The sequence below is a fragment of the Entelurus aequoreus genome, linkage group LG23 (assembly GCF_033978785.1).
Source record: "Entelurus aequoreus isolate RoL-2023_Sb linkage group LG23, RoL_Eaeq_v1.1, whole genome shotgun sequence".
Classification (NCBI taxonomy): domain Eukaryota; kingdom Metazoa; phylum Chordata; class Actinopteri; order Syngnathiformes; family Syngnathidae; genus Entelurus; species Entelurus aequoreus.
The window spans coordinates 19,811,902-19,833,902 of record NC_084753.1 but is presented as its reverse complement, the minus strand read 5'-3'; the positions used below and the strand labels follow the sequence as shown (position 1 = coordinate 19,833,902).

At 39.1% G+C, this 22,001-nt stretch overlaps 1 protein-coding gene across 1 annotated transcript in view; it reads right to left on the bottom strand.

The window, feature by feature from the left end:
- Positions 1–1,452: 1,452 nt before the first annotated feature.
- The window catches only part of map3k5 (mitogen-activated protein kinase kinase kinase 5), a 182,078-nt gene continuing 161,529 nt past the window's right edge, over positions 1,453–22,001 (bottom strand). Inside the window, exons 23-30 of the mRNA XM_062033981.1 lie at positions 20,959–21,127; positions 20,687–20,872; positions 20,167–20,272; positions 14,992–15,229; positions 14,808–14,911; positions 5,934–6,049; positions 5,772–5,848; positions 1,453–2,887 (exon numbers count right to left, since the gene is read on the bottom strand). Coding sequence (XP_061889965.1) covers positions 2,827–2,887; positions 5,772–5,848; positions 5,934–6,049; positions 14,808–14,911; positions 14,992–15,229; positions 20,167–20,272; positions 20,687–20,872; positions 20,959–21,127 — 1,057 coding nt within the window. The 3' untranslated portion in view covers positions 1,453–2,826. The remainder of the gene's footprint in view (positions 2,888–5,771; positions 5,849–5,933; positions 6,050–14,807; positions 14,912–14,991; positions 15,230–20,166; positions 20,273–20,686; positions 20,873–20,958; positions 21,128–22,001) is intronic.

Here is a 22,001-nt window from a genome sequence, read left to right as displayed (position 1 = left end):
CAATCCTGCTTTCTTACGGACAAAATATAACATAAAAACTATCACATTTTTGTTATTAAAATAAGAAAAAATTATAACAGATGATTTATGTTTGTTAGTTTTCCCTTATTAATAAAGTACTAAATTAGTATTATTCTATATATTATGATTTGTGACCTAAAAATAAAAGAACATTTTAAAAAAATTGGTTTTGTGTGCAGTAGGAGGAGACGGCACAGACAGGAGGGACGTCGTTTTAGCTCTATTTATTATAATAAATATATACAAAATAGAATGGAGTGTGTAAATAATACAAAATGTGTGTGGTGCGACTATGTGTAGGAATGAACTGTAGTGTGTTACCCGTAGTGTTGAGCCAGAGGCGCGGAAGTCCAATAGGGGTGAGGCAGGCTCGTAGGTCCGTGAGCACAGGCAGGAAGTGGGGGGCGAGAGCGAGGCGTCAAAAGTCTGTGTCCAGGCGGGAGCTCGAGATCCAAATGGGGCAGCCAAAAAACCAAAGGGGAACACAGGGAATTGAGACACACATCTCGTCACGCGGGAATGAAGGGTTGCTGCTAGAAACAACAAGGGGACACGAGACCAATCAACACAGAGAGGGAGAAACGCACAGAGAGAATGCATAGAGCTTGATTCGTCAGCTTACTGTACTGGAACAGATGACCACGTTCTGGCCCCGGGAGAGGAGGTTGTGCTGGCTTATGAAGACAGGTCTCATCCTCAGCTTTAGGTGTGTTGATTGCTGATTGATTGCAGCTGTGCACCGGCGCAGCTCCTGCAGGAGAGGCGCCCGCAGGTGCGCTCTTGTAGGTGCGCACAGATGAATGCGCATTGGAATGCGCCTGGACCGTGACAGTAGTTGCGGTAAATGTATATATTATCGTCATTATAATAAAATAATAATAATAACAATGCAAAGCACTTGTTATGAACAAAGTGAAAACATACATATTTATTTAAATGCATTTTTATTTAAATAAATAAATATTATCATATCATTATGAAAACAAATATTATTACTAATAATTAAAATCCAAAAACAATTAAAAAAAAAAGGACATGTATATTTATAATCAACATTTTTGGGAAGAATGTTTGGTCATGTTTATGTTGTTTTTTTCCTAACTACTAAATTAGTAAATTAGCATTATCCCATATATTATCATAATGTGCCACATTAGAACATCTGAAAAACCAAATTTTAAAAATGTTTTAAAACATTTCAAGAAGTTGCAGTATAGCCTATGTGTACATTAGTTATTATTGTCATTATCGATAACAATGCGAAACTATTTTGTTAAGAACAAAATGAAGAATCACTTACAATATGTTTTGAATTCAATTTTTAAAATTATATATAATAATATTATACAACAATTTAAAAAAAAAATACAATACTAATACAATCAAAAAGGAAATGCAATTTTAAATGAAACATTTTTGGAGGAATGTTTGGACATGTTTATGTTGTTTTTTTCCCTAATTACTAAAGTAGTAAATTAGTATTATCCTATATATAATCATTTGTGACATTAGACAACCTAAAAATAAAAACAAGTTTAAAAACATAAGTCTCTTGGAGAAAAATAATACAGAGTATTTATATTCATTAGCTATTGTTGTCATGATTCTTGGTAATAATGCACAACTCTTATGAACATGCAATCCCCAACTGTATTTCTCAATAAAGAAACATTAGTATTATATATTACTTATTTAAATATATTATAATAATAAAATCAAAAAATTATACAAAAAGAAAATTTAAACAAAACCTTTTTTTTTAGAATCTTTAGTCATGTTTATGTTGATTTTTCCTTGAATATGAGTAACTACTACAATATACTGTCTAGTACACTAATGGAAGTGTAGTACTCTTATTTTTACATTTTCACTCTTTCATAATCAAAACTTTTATTTTAACAATACAACATACAGTGCACATTTTTGAATCATCTTAAATATGAAACAACATGGACACGCAGCTTCTTGATTTTTCCTGTTTTTTTCTGACAGTGTGGTTTAAAATAAACTCTTGTAAGTATAAAAATGTTTAAACGTTCCTTCCAACAAACAGCAGGTTAAATCATACTAATAAAAGTGAAAAACAATCAGTGTAAACATGATGAAAACAATGTGATAAGTAGTACATTAGTATTATCCTATGATATGACCTTAGAAACTCCAACGATAGCACATAAGCATAGACATCCAGTCCACATGGAAAATTTGCAACAAGTATAATAATATCAAGTACATGTACGCAACGCAGTTCATATAATTTGAAGATAATACACAATATTTACACGTTTGTGAAATGTGAAAAAGGAAATTTAAATTAGTTGCAGTAATGTTAAAAAACAAAACAAAAGGGCATGCATTGACATCCTTCGGATTCTCATAGCAATTCAATAATAAATAAAAAAAACAGGATGTGACGTCTACAATAAAATTATGAATGAAAATGAAATATTTTCATGTAGTAATTTTGTATCTCAGGCTACAAACAGTCAGTCTTTAGATATTGTAAACGTTTCAGCACGTTAAGACAGGAACAATTGTTCTGTGCGACATTTCACGGGTTAACGAAGAAAACTACCGGTAAAAGTCATTGATGGCGATAAGGCGCGTCGACGCTATAGTGGCACTTGACAAAGGGACATTTTCAAAAACCATCACCCCACACGACCAAGGGAAAAAAAGGTTAGCGTGGCTGGAAAGCGGTCGCCGTGCTCCAAACACAGGTTGTTCTAATAAATACTGAGGTATTATTGAGGAGAATACTGAGGTGTCCTGGCTTCTCAAGAGAGGTGGTCCCCACTTAAGGCCTCAGGTGGGCTTGTGTCGGTGATCTGTGATGGCCTTCCAAAGTTTGCACAAGATTCCGCCTCTGCATGAGACACAAACACAATGAGGAACACTGTGAGATAAAGGAATTGATACACCTCCACTATATTGCCAAAAGTATTTGGCCACCCATCCAAATGATCAGAATCAGGTGTCCGAATCACTTGGCCAGGCCACAGGTGTATAAAATCAAGCACTTAAGCATGGAGACTGTTTCTATGAACATTTGTGAAAAATGGGCCGCTCTCAGGAGCTCTGATGGACAAGTCTGGGTTTGGAGGTCGCCAGGAGAACGGTGCATTTCGGACTGCATTGTGCCGAGTGTGATATTTGGTGGAGGAGGAAATAAGGTGTGGGGTTGCTTTTCAGAAGTTGGGCTTGGCCCCTTAGTTCCAGTCAAAGGAACTTTGAATGCTCCAGGATACCAAAACATTTTGGAGAATTCCATAAAGACATAGATGACAGAGTCTGGTGTGGATGAACTTGACTGGCCTGCACAGAGTCCTGACCTGAACCCGATTGAACACCTTTGGGATGAATTAGAATAAAGACAGAGCCAGGCCTTCTCGACCAACATCAGTGTGTGACCTCACCAATGCGCTTTAGGAAGAATGGTTGAAATTTCCTATAAACACACTCCGCAACCTTGTGGACAGCCTTCCCAGAAGAGTTGAAGCTGTAATAGCTGCAAAAGGTGGACCGACATCATATTGAACCATATGGGTTAGGAATGGGATGGCACTTCAAGTTCATATGTGAGTCAGGGCAGGTGGCCAAATACTTTTGGCAATATAGTGAATTTCAACACCAATAACTGTATCGCATTGGAGATGTTGAGATTTTGTTTGAATGATGTATAGGCTTTGAAACCCAATTAACCAATGGGTCAAATCCAATTAAGAGCGTTTCCTTTCTTCTTCTAGACTTGTGGCAAATGGAGTCAGAGGTGGAATTTTTAGCCATGGCCCATCAGTGAAGTCCCCAGTTTGAAAGAATTTTAGGACGAAATAGGCCCTGATAAGTGAGTGCGATTGGTGAACATGTGTGGGCCACTTCCTGAAGGGGACACTAGTTCGGTGAACTGGCGTCGTGACTTTCCAACCCAACAGATTTAGGTGTTTTTCCTATAAGTTTTGAGGCAAATTGATCTTCAGCTGTGGTGTAATTTGTAGTGTGCTTAGATTGATGGACTGCTGTGACAAGTGACCCCACTGTGACACACCCTGATGCTGACTGGAAATGTACCAACCCAACCCAATAGATGTGGGTTCAAATCCAGGTTCGGGTGCTAGCCCTTCGAGTTATGTGGCAAATAGTGTCAGAAGTGGGATCTTTAGCTGTAGAGTAATTTGTAGTGTGCTTAGATTGATGGACTGCAGTGACAAGTGACCTCACTGTGACACACCCTGATGCTGACTGGAAATGTACCAACCCAACCCAATAGATGTGGGTTCAAATCCAGGTTCGGCTGCTAGTCCTTCGAGTTATGTGGCAAATAGTGTCAGAAGTGGGATCTTTAGCTGTGGTGTAATTTGTGGTGTGCTTAGTTTGAGGGACTGCTGCGACAAGGGACTCATTGCATATCCTAATGATGACGGTTCTGCACAACCCAACTGATGTAGGAAATGGTGTCAGAAGTGGGATCTTTAGCTGTGGACTAATGTGTGGTGTGCTTAGTTTGAAGGAATCCTGTGGCGAATGAACCCACTGTGACACACCCGGATGATGACTGGAGATGTGCCCACCCAACCCAATAGATGTGGGTTCAAATCCAGGTTCAGGGTGATAGTCCTTCAAGTTATGCAGCAAATGGTGTCAGAAATGGGATGTTTAGCTTTAGCTGTGGAGTAATTTTGTGGTGCGCTTAGTTTAAAGGACTACTGCGACAAGTGACCTCACTGTGACACACCCTGATGATGACCGGAGATGTGACTGCACAACCCACAAGATCTGGGTTCAAATCCAGGTTTAGGGTGCTAGTTGTTTAACACTAGAAGTCCCAGCATTTTTCTGTCTACCTAGAAGACCCAGAGAGGGGTCATTTGGCCCGACGCTTTTCCCGAATACACTAATCACTCATTTTGTTATGGTAATGAGGCTGTTAGGGGCAGTTTGTCTAGGTAGACAGAAAAATTATACATGTGGGAAATGCCGAAAGGAGCAATGGCAGTGCCAGGATTGTGAGTGACTGCTCAAATGTATGTCAGTCACGTTTACATGGACATGGTTTTTCATTCTTTGTAAATATGCTTTTTTCTTTGTAAATTTTTTTTTTAAACTATTTTTGGCACACAAAAATAACAATTGCTTCTGCAACAACCCTCCACACCAAAACTGGGAAAACAGTTGCTTTTTCATTCTTTGTAAATATGTTTTGTTTTGTATTTTTTTTAACAATAAATGTCAGAGTGTTGATCCCTTCATTCTGTTGATCCTTGCAAAAACACACACAACCTACCTCAGAACTAAAGCTTGAGCTGTAAGGTCCCCTCCCCCACACAGGCTCAAGTGGCCCCCTGCCGTGTGCCACTAACAGCCACATTTTCATAACAAAAGGAGTGTCCACAGGGGGGACTAGGGGTCAAATGACCCTCTTGTGTGTTTTCTAGGTAAAAATGTCAATTGACCCTTCTCTGGGACTTCGCGTGTTAAGCCATTTTTAATTGTCATTAGATCATCTGTGACATGCCTAGTTTGAAAGACCCATGGGACAAGTGACCCTATTGTGATAGATCTTGAGGGGTGAGGCTCGGTGATTATGATGATGATGGTTCAAATCTAGTTTGAGAGTTTTCCCCCAGAGGTCTGTAGCAAATGGTGTCAGAAGTGGGATCCTTGGCCATACGACCATAAGTAAAGTGCCCAATTTAACAAATTTTCGTGCAAAATAGGCGTTGAAAAGCGAGTGTGGCCCACTGCTGCATTACCTCAGTCTGAGACTCTTCAGATCATCTCTTGTGACATCATTGAGGATGTCATTCAACGTATACTCCTCATTGAGTATCTAGAAAGAAACAGTAAAAGGATTCACAACTGAAGCGTGACACTCAAGATCTTCTCTTTCAAAAGGTAGAAGCAGATCCCAATACCGCATCTACGGCGTCCTGGTCTGCGCCGTAAAGCCTCAGCCAGCTGCTCAGCTCTGTGTCTTCTTGCTTTTTGGCAGGTAGATCCGTCCGTCCTTCTGGGGGATCACATGCAGTCTCTGCAGAAAACACGACCAAGATAGGATATGATCAACATATTGGGACACATGGACATAAGTTTTACACCAACATGAAGTCCACTCTTGGGAATAGTTTGAAATGTGAATGTATGTCCACTTGTGAGTAGGGTTGTCACGATACTCAACTTTCAGTAGTCGATACCACTTCCAAAGAATTTCCATGATTTTTGGTACAACGATGAAAAAAAAAAAAATATACCCACGTACTTTTAAATTCCCTACTTTATTGATAACTGTGCTTCCACATCTTTTTGCTCAGAATTCTAAATGTACTATGAGCTGCCAAGATGTACATTCAAAAAAGAACAGCAGGGGTTTCATAGTATATCAAAACAAACAATACTGTGCTTATAAATGCAACAATAGTATTATATATACAGTACAGGCCAAAAGTTTGGACACACCTTCTCATTTCAATGCGTTTTCTTTATTTTCATGACTATTTACATTGTAGATTGTCACTGAAGGCATCAAAACTGTGACACCAATGAAGTGAAAACCCTTTCAGGTGACTACCTCTTGAAGCTCATCGAGAGAATGCCAAGAGTGTGCAAAGCAGTATTCAGTGCAAAGGGTGGCTATTTTAAAGAAACTAGAATAAAAAACATGTTTTCAGTTATTTCACCCTTTTTTGTTGAGTACATAACTCCACATCAATCAATCAATCAATCAATCAATCAATGTTTATTTATATAGCCCTAAATCACAAGTGTCTCAAAGGGCTGTACAAGCCACAACGACATCCTCGGTACAGAGCCCACATGTGTTCATTCATAGTTTTGATGCCTTCAGTGACAATCTACAATGTAAATAGTCATGAAAATAAAGAAAACGCATTGAATGAGAAGGTGTGTCCAAATTGTTGGCCTGTACTGTATGCGTATTATATTAATACTATTTTACATTGTAAAAAGAACAGCAGTGATGTGGAGCCTTCAAGTGGATAAAACAAACATTTGTTCCTCATATTTTTTCAATATGGTGGTAACGTTATTATGTAATCTGTAATGAAACAGACAAACATTTTATCGGTTATTAGTAGCAATATTTCAGCCTTTTTCCCATTACGGTGCTCTATTTTTCCCGTTTTTACATATTTAAAAACATTTCTACAATGTGCCAGTGACCCATAAAAAAGCACTGCGTTCAGCAAATGGCCTCGAGGCTACACTTTGCCTTCCTGATGAAAGAAGTCAACACGTGGTGTCTTTAAAGTGTTGCAAAAAGACATAAGTGTCTCTAAGTGTGGTTTTCCTTACACTAATTTCTGCATTCTGAGGTAATGCACACTCCAATGGGCTTGTGGTGGCGGATCTCCTTTCTCATTCGTGCGGCGAATACTTTCCGGATTGTTTTATTTAATTACTGACTAAATCCATGACGCAAGAGATAACTATTTTTTACTTATATTCCACAGGCACCTCTACTCGCTAAAGGGCCTGACCTACAAAAGCAGTGGTCACCAACCTTTTCGAGCCCCAGATACCTGGTTTCAGCCAAAAACCAGAGCAAAATCTACCCCATATATATATATTCCTTAGGTCAGGAAAAAATACACAGAGGCTAGTTTATCCCTAAAGGTCTGTTTCACAGGTTTCCCTGCTCTTCATGGGAGTTTATAGAGCAGGGAAACCTGTGAAACAGACCTGTAGGGATGAAATTGCCTCCGTGTATTTTTTCTGATCTAAGGAATATTCCGCTCTACACCGGTATTGAGCACTGTTTAACGGGTAAACCACAGCAACACATACATATATACATACAGTATATATATATATATATATATATATATATATATATATATATATATATATATATATATATATATATATATATATATACATACAGTATATATATATATATATATATATATATATATATATATATATATATATATATATATATATACATACAGTATATATATATATATATATATATATATATATATATATATATATATATATATATATATATATACATACAGTATATATATATATATATATATATATATATATATATATATATATATATATATATATATATATATATATATATATATATATATATATATATATATATATATATATATATATATATATAATATTATTAAACATTTTATTTTTTTTGTTTGTTTTTTAAAGACAAACCTTTGTGGTTTTATTATTAGCTGAAGTCAAGATTTATGTTTTTTTCTCATTGTGCTTCTAGCTGTTTTCTCAAATTTTGCTGGTGTTTTTTTTGTTTTTTGTAATGTCCCCAGGGCCAATGACAAACACGTCACAGATCACAGATGGCCCCTTTGCCACACTTTGAGAATCCCTGCTGTAGAAGCTAACTGTTTATAGCCACTATAGTCCGAGTACTGTAGTATATTTGTTCGTCCTGTGGTCACATACGGGACGCGAGTCAGGTTACGTCAGCACCGGAAGTAGTAAAATCAGCTGTTCACCTGGCAGGTTTTTCCTTTGGGATTAAGAGAGGATTGACGGGGAAGTCCTTCTTTAGCTGCCGCCTTGTTTTATCATATATTACTGCCTTTGCACATGTCAATGTTTACTTTTGTATATAAATCAACACAAAATCAGTACTTTGGAGCAATGTTCACGGATTGTAGTATTTGGCTTGTTAGCTTCCTGTTGCAGTCGAGTGATGATGATGATCACAGTGGGTCTCATGACCAACGGACGGGCCTCGGCCTGATGGCGGCAAGTCCCGACGAACCGCTCAACTTTACAGAACCTTACACTTTGTGGAAGACGTGGCAGAACTTCCAGCAGAGCACCGCATAACTGGAGAGAGAAAGCCGGTTGATTGCTGCCCAGAAAGTGTGGGCGCTTTTCTAATGACGCGTCCCCAAAAGGCCAGTCATCGCATGCATGAAGATGCTAGAAAATGTCCGATGCGTTGCAGCAGTCAACCGTAATGCATTGTTGCAGCTTGATGATTTTTGTGCACGTCACGCCATGCGCGTTTGCGAGACGAGCGGGTGAAGTGTGCTCAAGGGGTGTGGCCGCAGTGTCGAGAGCTGGAGGATGAGAGGCTGAAGAAAGAGAGGCGAGGCGTGTTCAAGGGTTAAAATTAATGCCTGTTGGTGGGTTTGTTGATCATTCCTCGGGTTAGGGTGTCACTGATGTCATATTAATACAATATTGTATTTTCTAATAGTTTCTCGATTGACTGGTAGGGCCCCAAAGATCGACTGCACTAAAGGTGTGTGTGTATTAAAACATGTGCAAACTTGATAGCACACGCAAAGCTGATCTACTAAACTTGTGCGCAGAGGATTGCGTCTCATAAAGGGTCTGTAACATTTTTCAAAGCAAAAAAATACAACAAGAACACCACCGGCTAGCTTATGGTTACCATTAGTGCTTTAACAGAACACATTTGTAAGACAATTGTCAGAATTTTTTCACAATTACAAAGTTTATGTAATAAACATTTTTTTACCGGCCCAAATAAAATTATTGGTGTTTATGGCGGTCACTCACCCAGTCCTGCGACTCGTGCACACATACAAACGCAGTCCAAGAGAAGCAACAAACAATTTGCAGTAGAGATGTCCGATAATATCGGACTGCTGATATTATCGGCCGATAAATGCTTTAAAATGTAATATCGGAAATTATCGGTTTCAAAAAGTAAAATTTATGACTTTTTAAAACGCCGCTGTACGGAGTGGTACACACCTTAAAGGCACTGCCTTTGCGTGCCGGCCCAATCACATAATATCTACGGCTTTTCACACACACAAGTGAATGCAAGCATACTTGGTCAACAGCCATACAGGTCACACTAAGGGTGGCTGTATAAACAACTTTAACACTGTTACAAATATGCGCCACACTGTGAACCCACACCAAACAAGAATGACAAACACATTTCGGGAGAACATCCGCACCGTAACACAACATAAACACAACAGAACAAATACCCAGAACCCCTTGTAGCACTAACTCTTCCGGGACGCTACAATATACACTCCCCGCTACCCCCCAAACCCCGCCCCACTTCAAGCCCCCCCTCCCCAACCCCGCCCACCTCAACCTCCTCATGCTCTCTCAGGGAGAGCATGTCCCAAATTCCAAGCTGCTGTTTTGAGGCATGTTAAAAAAAATAATGTACTTTGTGACTTCAATAATAAATATGGCAGTGCCATGTTGGCATTTTTTTTCCATAACTTGAGTTGATTTATTTTGGAAAACCTTGTTACATTGTTTAATGCATCCAGCGGGGCATCACAACAAAATTAGGCATAATAATGTGTTAATTCCACGACTGTATATATCGGTATCGGTTGATATCGGAATCGGTAACTAAGAGTTGGACAATATCGGAATATCGGGAAAAAAAGCCATTATCGGACAGCTCCAATTTGCAGTCATGTTGTTATGATAGAATATACACTCAATGACAGCTTACGTTAGCCACCAAAATGGCTATTATTAGCTAACAACGCCTAAAGCTAATGTGCGTGCATGTGCATGTGTTACGTACATACGTAATTAACGTCATTACATAAGAGAAGCCGTAAGAGGGCGGGGGTACACTAAGTAAAATACACTGGAAAGTTGACGCCCTCTGTGTAAATGTTGCAAACAGCCCCATTAAGTAAACAAACTAAGGAGCGCAATCCATTTAGCATGTCTGTCTTCATGAATATATGCAGAATATATGCTGATCATTAGAACGCCCACAATACTGGGAGAAGAAAATGCAAACATAATTCTTTAGCACACATAGTGTGATTTATCAAGACTAAAACTCAACTGCGGGAGCTGTTTTGCATCTATATTTGTTATATGTAGAAAGGACTTGCAAACTGCAGTGTTTCCCACACATTCATTTATTTGTGGCGGCCCGCCACGAAAGAATTACGTCCGCCACAAATTAAAAGAAAAAAAAAAAAAAAAAAAAAAAAAAATTAAAACATTTTTTTTTTTCTTCTCTCCAGCTTCTCAGGCAAATCATATAGTTGATGTAGATGCCCATATCGGCTGTTCAGATTTACTTTACAGAAGAGAAGTGTAGGATACTTCTCTTGTTGCCTTATTTGTATTTGACTTTATTAAATGTATTTATATTAGAAACACAACATGTGTATATAACAAAGGGTGCAAAGTCTGCAGGCAGTAGGAAACACATGGTTAAGTGTAGGGAGTAAAACTGATGGCAGTCTAAAGTTCAAGATTTTTGGAGCACTTTGTTCAGTGGATCAGATGTTTGATGAAGCTCTGTGTCTATCTACCAACACTACTGTTTTCTGTTTATTTGTTACTGACTGTGGCAGGACACCTCTGCCTCTGTTTCACTTTATGTTGCTGGTAAATAATATGGTTGTAGTAGTAGGCTAAAGTTAAATTATTTAGTATGCACTAATTAAAGAGGCAGAGCTTTGAGACATTTTAGCTTATATATTTTATAAGATATATTTTTTGTAAGAACCACAATTAATAAATATATTTCAGTGAATAACTTATTGTTCAAATCTGTATATGAATATGTACATAAAGTGTTGTAATTATATTGTAAAATGGATGGATGGATGGACGTTTAAAACAAAACTGTTATTATTAATTAGTAAGTATACATTTTTTTAGCCTTTTTAGAGAAAATCAAATCATTGTAGTAAATTATGCAAATTACGCGATTATGTCATGGTGACCACGCCCATAGCCACGCCCGTAGCCACGCCCCCACCGCCACAGGTATCTTGGCAGTTTATGGGAAACACTGAACTGGCAGATGTGCAGAAATGGTTGTGGGAAAATGGCGATCGCGATGCAGCCCCGTCCAATCTATGCTGATCAACATATATGGACTGTGAAAAATAAACATTTTAGACGTACTGTCTATTCAGCAGCAATATCGTTTTATAATTTTATAGCTGCTGGATGACTTAAGGGGCTGATTAAAATGAATTCAACTGATGGGTTTTGGTGTCTGCTGGCATTCTTTTAATGACGTTCATTTTTTCATGTATATAATAAATACTTATTGCAATATGCATTTTCTTGCGTCCGGATCACACGCTGGCAGTGAGTGGCAACCCCTCTCATGTATGTGAGTTCCATTGTAGATCGCACTGCAAGACTGCTCCTAAAATGCCCAGAAAAAGTGGTACATTTGCGCTGCATGTTTCAAAACCAGCAGGTAGGAGCATGGTAACATGAATGTGCAGTAAATGAGTGTCTCCATGGTACACGCAAAAACCTCATTTAAATAAGGCAGTCTGCACAAGTTATCAATTGTACACACAGTCTTAGTAGATCACAAGCTACACGCCCACTAATAGTTCACACAATTATATAGTTTCTCCACGTTGTTAGGCGCGTGTTATTTGGATCTTAGTAGATCAGGCTAAAAGTCGCTAAAGTGCTACGACTTATTGTCTGGCAATAAGTGTGTTGTCAAGCTGCGTTATGCCAGAGCTGCAGTTATGCTACACTGCCACACTTCCATTATTATTTGTTTATGAGCGAGGGCAAACCGGAAATAACAAATTTCGCATTCATGACAGGCCTCCATGCATAAGTAGAGATGTCCGATAATGGCTTTTTTGACGATATCCGATATTGTCCAACTCATAATTACCGATTCCGATATCAACCGATACCGATATATACAGTTGTGGAATTAACACATTATCATGCCTAATTTTGTTGTGATGCCCCGCTGGATGCATTAAACAATGTTACAAGGTTTTCCAAAATAAGAGAACAACTTCAACTCAAGTTATGAAAAAAAGTGCCAACATGACACTGCCATATTTATTATTGAGGTCACAAAGTGCATTCTTTTTTTTAACATGCCTCAAAACAGCATCTTGGAATTTGGGACATGCTCTCCCTGAGATAATCCTGATACCCACTACAACTATGGGAAATACTACACTTTGACTTTCACAAAGTGCATTATTATTATTATTTTTTTAAACATGCCTCAAAACAACAGCTACAAAAAGCATGAAGGCACACAGCTTCAGTCCAGAGTATAGTAATAAGTATTAATAAAGTAATAAGTACTTTATTAATGAGTAATAAAGTAAACAATAACATAGTCCTCCTTTAGTGCAAGACTGCCTGGCATACTGTATAACAGGAAATTATAAACTGGGCTCAATCTGCCCTGCTCTAACGTATTTGTATGAGTAACACAAATGTGCTGCAAGCTAGTGGTGAGTGCTTGAAGTGGCCTACCAGTCAGTCAGAGCTTCTGAAATGCAGCGTTGAGACAGGCCACAACTTGGGCTTTCGCCCTGGGGTGTTTTTTGTTGTATTTTTGTTTATTCTCGGCGGAGTCTTTAAGCGACAACTGTGTGGTACTACTTTCCATCCATCTTCCGCTTGTATTCATCGTGTATCTCCTTATGATTCTTGAAGAGGTGGGAGATTAAATTGCTCGTATTAAAGGAAGACGTATTGGTTCCTCCTCGCGTAACCAACTTTTTGCAGTCATTGCAAATTGCCAGTTTTTTATCCGTCGGACACACTTTAAAATAACCCCAAACCATAGACATGGTGTCGTTAGTCAGTCACCGAGCAAGCTCGCTTGATAGCCACGGCTACAGCACCGGCAACAACACACTCTTGTTGTTGTTATGCTCCGCTCGCGGCGGTTAGATGAGGTCATCAAGCGTCGCCAGTAAACCGCTCATGATGCAGTCGTGCTGCAACTCCTGTGTTGTGTGTGGGAGAGGGGAGAGGGGAGAGGGGAGGGGCTGCTGACTGGGAGACGCAACTGCTCTGTACTGCGGCGTTTTAAAAAGTCATGAATTTTTCTTTTTGAAACCGATACCGATAATTTCCGATATTACATTTTAAAGCATTTATCGGCCGATATTATCGGACATCTCTATGTATAAGCTATCATATGGAAACACTGGCAAATTGTTTTTAAAGCAGTAGGCTCTGACAAAAAATGTACAGTATGTGGTAGTGACGATACTGTATTTTGCGTGTTGGTATCGACTTGGTATTAAAACGTTTGACAACCAAGTGATGTTGACCCTTCTGGCTCTTCAACTCTTTTCTAGTTTAACTCAAAAGTGTTTGATGCGGTTGAAGGTTTGGGTTCTGTGACTTTTTGTGCATTGGTTGAAAATCATGATGGAACAAAAAAGGCCCTTTTCTTGACTGTTGCCGTAAAGTTGGAGGCACCAAAGGAGTGCCTTAGAAGTCAGGCTAGAAAGTGTCTCAGTACTTGTATACCTTATTTTTCGGACTATAAGTCGCAGTTTTTTTTCACAGTTTGGCCGGGGGTGCGACTTATACTCAGGAGCGACTTATGTGTGAAATGATTAACACATTACTGTAAAATATCAAATAATATTATTTAGCTCATTCATGTAAGAGACTAGACGTATAAGATTTCATGGGATTTAGCGATTAGGAGTGACAGATTGTTTGGTAAACGTATAGCATGTCCTATATGTTATAGTTATTTGAATGACTCTTACCATAATATGTTACGTTAACATACCAGGCACGTTCTCAGTTGGTTATTTATGCGTCATATAACGTACACTTATTCAGCCTGTTGTTCACTATTCTTTATTTATTTTAAATTGCCTTTCAAATGTCTATTCTTGGTGTTGGGTTTTATCAAATAAATTTCCCCCAAAAATACGACTTATACTCCAGTGCGACTTATATATGTTTTTTTCCTTCTTTATTATGCATTTTCGGCCGGTGCGACTTATGCTCCGGAGCGATTTATACTCCGGAAAATACGGTACCTTTACGCAGCCGCAGTAGTCTGATCTCCTGCTCTCTCTCCCCCAGAACTTGTTGAAGAACAGCCTGGTACTCTCGCTCCTTCTCCAGAAGCTGTTCCAGCAACCTACAGTAACATGTATTCTATTTCAGCATTAACAAGCCTATACTTGTTGATCAATGTTCCTAATCCCAGTAGACGCCAACCTGTTGGTCTCCAGCTTCATTCTGCCCAGCTCCATGCTCACAGAGTGCTGCGTGTTATGGGACTCGTGCGACACCGTGGAACTGAGCGTGCTGACTCCCGACGTGGCCACCGTGTCGTCGTGAGCAACGGCGGGAGGCGGCCGGCTCTGGTGGGCGGAGTTTCGCCTCTCAGGCTCGTCGTCGTCGTCCTGGTCCGCTGCGTCGCTCTCTGAGGCCAGGCTGAAGTGAGGCCTCAACTCTTAACACACACATACACTCTCATCACTTTTACTGCTGCCTGCTTCATAAAGCAATCAGTATAGATCAGGGGGGGTCAAACTCATTTTAGCTCGGGGGCCGCATGGAGGAAAACCTGTGCCCACGCGGGCCGGACAAATAAAATCATGGCATTAAAACTAAAAATCAAATACAACTTCAGATTGTTTACTTTGGCCAAAAATAGAACAAACACATTCTGAAAATATTACAATAAAAATATAGAAAAAAATACCAGCTGCGTTAAAGTTTAGATCCATGAAGCAAAGAAGAAAGTGAATGAATGTTTATAACTGAATATGTTTAAATCTGCATAAAAATGTGTTTTCTTTTGTATTATTTTTTTAAATGAATTAAGTAACGTTTATGACAACCTTTTTCCCAAACACAATATAGAATGTGAGATATAACAGGATAATGCATACATTTATCATTTGTTTTCAAAACGCTTACAAAAAAGTGGGACCCCATTTCTATGACTTGATAGGGTCCCTGGGACCCCATTTTGAAAATTCCTAGCACCAACACTGATGGAGTATTGGTGCGGGCTGCTTCTAATACTAATCAAATATCATCCCGGGGGCCATAGATCATTCATTCACGGGCCGGATCTGGCCCGCGGGCCTTGACTTTGACACATATGGTATAGATTAACTGCACTATAAACACAAATTGGCGTGCACTACTTGGCTACGACCAGCAGAGGCGCTGTTGATTAGAACAACGGGCGGGGTGGTAAGGTAATATATATATATATATTTTATCAATTTTTTTTTTTTTATTATTATTGTTGTTTTTTGTCATAAAAAATACAATAATGTGTGCTTACGGACTGTATCCCTGCAGACTGTTATGTAGGAACCAGAAATATTAATAACAGAAAGAAACAACCCTTTTGTGCGAATGAGTGTAAATGGGGGAGGGAGGTTTTTTGGGTTGGTGCACTAATTGTAAGTGTATCTTGTGTTTTTTATGTTGATGTAATAAATGACATTTTTTATTTTTATTTTTTAATTTCTTGTGCGGCCCGGTACCAATCGATCCCCGGACCGGTTTCGGGCCGCGGCCCGGTGGTTGGGGACCACTGAGCTAGGTAACGTCAGCGTAGAACTCTGCTATGGCACAACTCTGCTGAAACAGGAGTTCAGCACATTCATAAAGAGACTCTCCCATCTCATTAATAAAATACAATTAAACAAATGTCCCTGGTATTACAGGAAGAAGCTTCTTGTACTATAAAATGCCATTTTATGGTATAGTAAAATAAACCAGAACCTCCAGGAATTTACAATGTTACGATTGCATCAATTCACGCAAATTCCGAAACTTCCACATAGGTTTAACATGTCTCACGGCATGAATAATATGGTGCGTTCAAGTACCGTCAACACAAGTGAGAAATAGTAATGCTTAACTAAACACACGAATGAAAACAAAACAGCATGAAGAAGACAAAATAACAGTACATAATTTTTCAAATAAAATAATCTTGCTTTTTTTCTTAAACAATTACCGTAATTTCCGGACTATAAGCCGCTACTTTTCCCCCTCGTTCTGGTCCCTGCGGCTTATACAACGTTGCGGCTTATTTACGGCCTGTTCTTCTCCGACACCGACGAAGAGGATTTCGGTGATTTTAGTACGCAGGAGGAAGACGATGACACAATGATTAAAGACTGACTTTTCATATACCGGTAGGCTGGTTATTTTGATAACGTACATGCGAGCACTTCGTATTACTTTGCACCGTTGTATTATTTGTACTCTGCACGAATGCTGTTCGCCATGTCAAAGATGTGAAAGTTTGATTGAATGATTGAAAGATTTATAGTTAATAAATGGGACGCTTTGCGTTCCCAAACAGTCATCTCTTTCCCGACAATCCCCTCCGTGGTAGCAGGAACCCCTATATACTATGCTAATTACACATCAAAACCCTGCGGCTTATAGTCGGGTGCGGCTTATATATGGAGCAATCTATATTTTCCCCTAAATTTAGCTGGTGCGGCTTATAGTCAGGTGCGGCTTATAGTCCGGAAATTACGGTATAAGCTTTTACTTAAAGTTCACTGTAGGTATTTAAGAAAGTATTTAAAACATCTTTTTTTATTTGCTTCTCTCAAACAACAAACAACAGTTAAAACATCATTACTGTATTTGTTTCCAAAACTTTGCTCACATTTATGTATACATTAAAGTATATTTCTTAACTTGTCTTGAAGTCCTGAGCTTCTTAGTGCTAAGGTTACAAAACACACTTGGACCCCGACTTAAACAAGTTGAAAAACTTATTCGGGTGTTACCATTTAGTGGTCAATTGTACGGAATATGTACTTCACTGTGCAACCTACTAATAAAAGTCTCAATCAATCAATCAAACACTGAAAACATCTGTGAGAAATTCATAAAAATTACACGCTGATGCAATTTAACTGAAAACGATACGCCTCAAACCCTCCCACTTCTTGAAAATCAGGCATTTTAGGCCACGACATTCACAAAAAAAGCCAGCAAAATCGTGTAAGGAATTACATTTTTTTTTTTTTTTTACCATGTGTTGCATTTTTCATGTTACACTTAGTTTATAGTGGCCCCTTGTGGTCCTTCCTTCATCTACAACTGTTAGCAGTTTTTATACTACCTTTGTCACTCAGATTTAGGATGGGTACCTTTCACATCCATCATGAATCCTCATAATTAAATTCGATACTCAGTTGTACCAATTTTTGGTACTTTTGTGTATGTTCAAATAGGTTAATAATTGTTAATTGTTTAAAAAAAAAATCAGTATTATAATATGTAATATTGATTTAACATTTAACACTGAACAGTGCGGTCTAGTTATCTAGTTTGTAAGTACTGTATTATGTAGTAGACTTTGCATGCAGTTGCAATACCGAGACGTTCGTGTATGATGTGCTGCCTTAGCCAGGAAGTAGTCTTTGCCATTAAGCTGAATGTGCTAGTCTTTTCTTTTGTTGAGCCCTAGAAAGTGCTTGTACTGTAATTATTGTAACTATTGCCCACCTGCTGTTTGATTGAAATGTGCATATTAGTTGTAGTTTTCATTACCAAATTTGGAGGTGTTGAAATCGATCCATCCATCCATTTTCTAACGCTTGTCCCTTTAGGGGTCGCGGGGGGTGCTGGAGCCTATTTCAGCTGCATTTGGGCGGAAGGCAGGGTACACCCTGGACAAGTCGCCACCTCATTGCAGGGCCAACACAGATTGACAGACAACATTCACACTCACATTCACACACTAGGGACCATTTTAGTGTTGCCAAATCGCCATGCAAAATCGCTAATGCTAACCTTTAGCATGTCTATGGCAAATCCAGTGTAAACTAGATTTGAGCTAGCGCATTTGAAAAAAGTGGACCCTTATTTTACTTTTGAGCTCCTTCTTCTTGCTCGGTTGGCATTGAAAATTGTAACATTATTTAAAGCCAGTCTGGCTGAGTCCTCTCTAAGTGTTGACTGTTTGTTTCTCGGCAAAGTGCTTGAACCGGCGCCGAGTTTGCAAAGTATCAAAATACGACACCATTTGATTTTATGTGACTTGGTACCCGGAAGTACTGACGGACTTCTGTCGGTATCAATAAAAATACTGAATTCAGTACTCATCCCTACTAATATTGGAACAAGCAGATTATTTCTACATGCTGCATTGCTAATGTTCTTAAAAAGAAGACACATAGTCAATATTGTTTGTAAACATTCTATTTTTTTTTCCCCCGCCAAAAGTCTAACTTAAAAATGGTTTATTATTGCTTTTTACTTAATAATAGAAACAGGAAGCAGAAATCTTAGTGAAACACACATTTTTTGCAACAGTCCACTTGCGTTGGGGCCAAATGGTGCAATAACCAACAACTTCCAGCAGATGGTACTGCACCTACAGGACTGGAGTGGAACAAATATGATTGTAATTCATATCATGGACAATACAGTAGTTTCCACTCCGATTTTATGATATTTTGATGGCCTATAAATAATTTAATCCCCAAAAACACAATCTTCATTCTTATTTTTGTCACTTTTTAACACACTAAAGCCTTCCCAAAAGGCGTATTGTAAGTCAAATTGTACAAACCCCGTTTCCATATGAGTTGGGAAATTGTGTTAGATGTAAATATAAACGGAATACAATGATTTGCAAATCATTTTCAACCCATATTCAGTTGAATATTGTACAAAGACAACATATTTAAAGTTCAAACTGATAACCTTTTTTTTTGTTGCAAATAATCATTAACTTTAGAATTTGATGCCAGCAACACGTGACAAAAAAGTTAGGAAAGGTGGCAATAAATATTGATAAAGTTGAGGAATGCTCATCAAACACTTATTTGGAACATCCCACAGGTGAACAGGCAAATTGGTTGTGCGGGTACTAGACTGGCCTGCCTGTAGTCCAGACCTGTCTCCCACTGAAAATGTGTGGCGCATTATGAAGCCTAAAATATTACAACGGAGACCCCCGGACTGTTGAACAACTTAAGCTGTACATCAAGCAAGAATGGGAAAGAATTCCACCTGAGAAGCTTAAAAAAATGAATGTGTCTCCTCAGTTCCCAAACGTTTACTGAGTGTTGTTAAAAGGAAAGGCCATGTAACACAGAGGTGAACATGCCCTTTCCCAACTACTTTGGCACGTGTTGCAACCATGAAATTCTAAGTTAATTATTATTTCCACAAAAAAAATAAAGTTTATGAGTTTGAACATCAAATATCTTGTCTTTGTAGTGCATTCAATTGAATATGGGTTGAAACGGATTTGCAAATCATTGTATTCCGTTTATATTTACATCTAACACAATTTCCCAACTCATATGAAAACGGGGTTTGTAGATAAGGCGGCAGTGGCAGCCTTAAAGGGACAATGATCGTTCAATTAGGTGAGAGTGATGTTGTTACCTGGCACCAATATTGTGATGGCGGTCTGCACTGCTTTACGGAGGATGTTGTCCAGCGCAAACATCCAGTGAGGCTTGATGTTGTGGTTTCGCAACACTTTGTTCACCTGAAATAGCAATGAAATAGTTTTATGAGAGTCTTTGAACTATAAACTGTGAGCTATTAGCTTGGCTTTTTTCCTCTACTTTCTTAAACCAGTAGGTGGCATCAAAGAGCCACCTTCCTGCAGGATTACACAATGGCTTCCCAGACAGTGTGAAAACATCCACTTATGTCATTTCACTGGCAGTGCTGCTTCTAAATGCACACTGACCTTTTTTCCTTAACAGGATGGGCCATTATTACTGACGGAGAACCCTTTGTATTGTCTCTTTAAGGGCTATTTTGAAATTTATCTGGCTGACTTCAAGGCTGAAACATGGCAGCATGCTGGTGTAAAATGACAATTAGTGAAGCCTACAAACGTGGACTAGTTAAATCTAATTGAGGTCTTCACTGCTGCCTCCACTTTGATACTTACAGCATCCTGGAAGCCGAACAGTACGACCTGCAGCTGGCTTATGGCCGTGCTATCGAAATCCAGCTCCAGCTTGAGTTGAGACAACGTGCGGGCAATGATTTTCCTGTCGGCCATGCGGACAAAGTCGGCCAGGCTGACCACCAGAGTGGAGATGTGCTGAGGCTTCAGCTTCATTTCCTCCGATCCCTAGAGGTTCGATGATGATGGGGAGGAGGCAGAGGGAATTAGTTTTCTCAGTGTAGCAATACAAGCGCCTATGTCTCATAGCACACCTGTGTGAGGGCCTCCGTCAGGTTGGCCACCACCTTGTCCAGGTCCTCTGTGAGGATGTGGTGCAGGGTGGCTCGCCTCTCGCTGTCCTTCTTCAGCATAAAAAAGCCTGAATCCTTCTCCTCGGGCGATGGGGGGGCACTGTGGTCCTCAAAGTTCTCGACCGGGATGCTGAAACATGAAAGTGTTAATTAAGTTTAGTTAAAGTTAAAGTACCAATGATTGTCACACACACACTAGGTGTGGTGAAACGTGTCCTCTGCATTTGACCCATCCCCTTGTTCACCTCCTGGGAGGTGAGGGGAGCAGTAAGCAGCAGCGGTGGCTGCGCCCGGGAATCATTTTTGGTGATTTAACCCCCAATTCCAACCCTCGATGCTGAGTGTCAAGCAGGGAGGTAATGGGTCCCATTTCTATAGTCTTTGGTATGACTCGGCCGGGGTTTGAACTCATGACCTACCGATCTCAGGGCGGACACTCTAAACCAGTGGTTCTTAACCTTGTTGGAGGTACCGAACCCCACCAGTTTCATATGCGCATTCACCGAACCCTTCTTTAGTGAAAAATAAAATGTTGTTTTTATTCAAATTCAAGACAAAGTTATATGTTTTTGGTAACACTTTAGTATGGGGAACATATTCTAAGTAACAAAGACTTAATTTAGAGTTTTTTTGGACACTAGGGGAACATATTCTAAGTAACACAGACTTAATTTGGAGTTATTTGGTTAGGGTTAGAGGGTTAGGGCCAGGGTTAGAGGATTAGTGTTATAATAAAGCCATGCCGAATAAGGAATTAATAAGTACTTAATAATGACTAGTTAAGAGTCAATATGTTACTAATTTGCATGTTAATAAGCAACTAATTAATGGCGAATATGTTCCCCATACTTAAGTGTTACCATGTTTTATTACTGGTGCACAAAATGAACCGTGCATGAACATCACCTTGTTCAAAGAACAAAACCAACACAGTGCATAAACTCACAACAAACTACACACCTGCAAATCAGTGTGACTTCTGCTGTTGCCGTATCCGTAATACG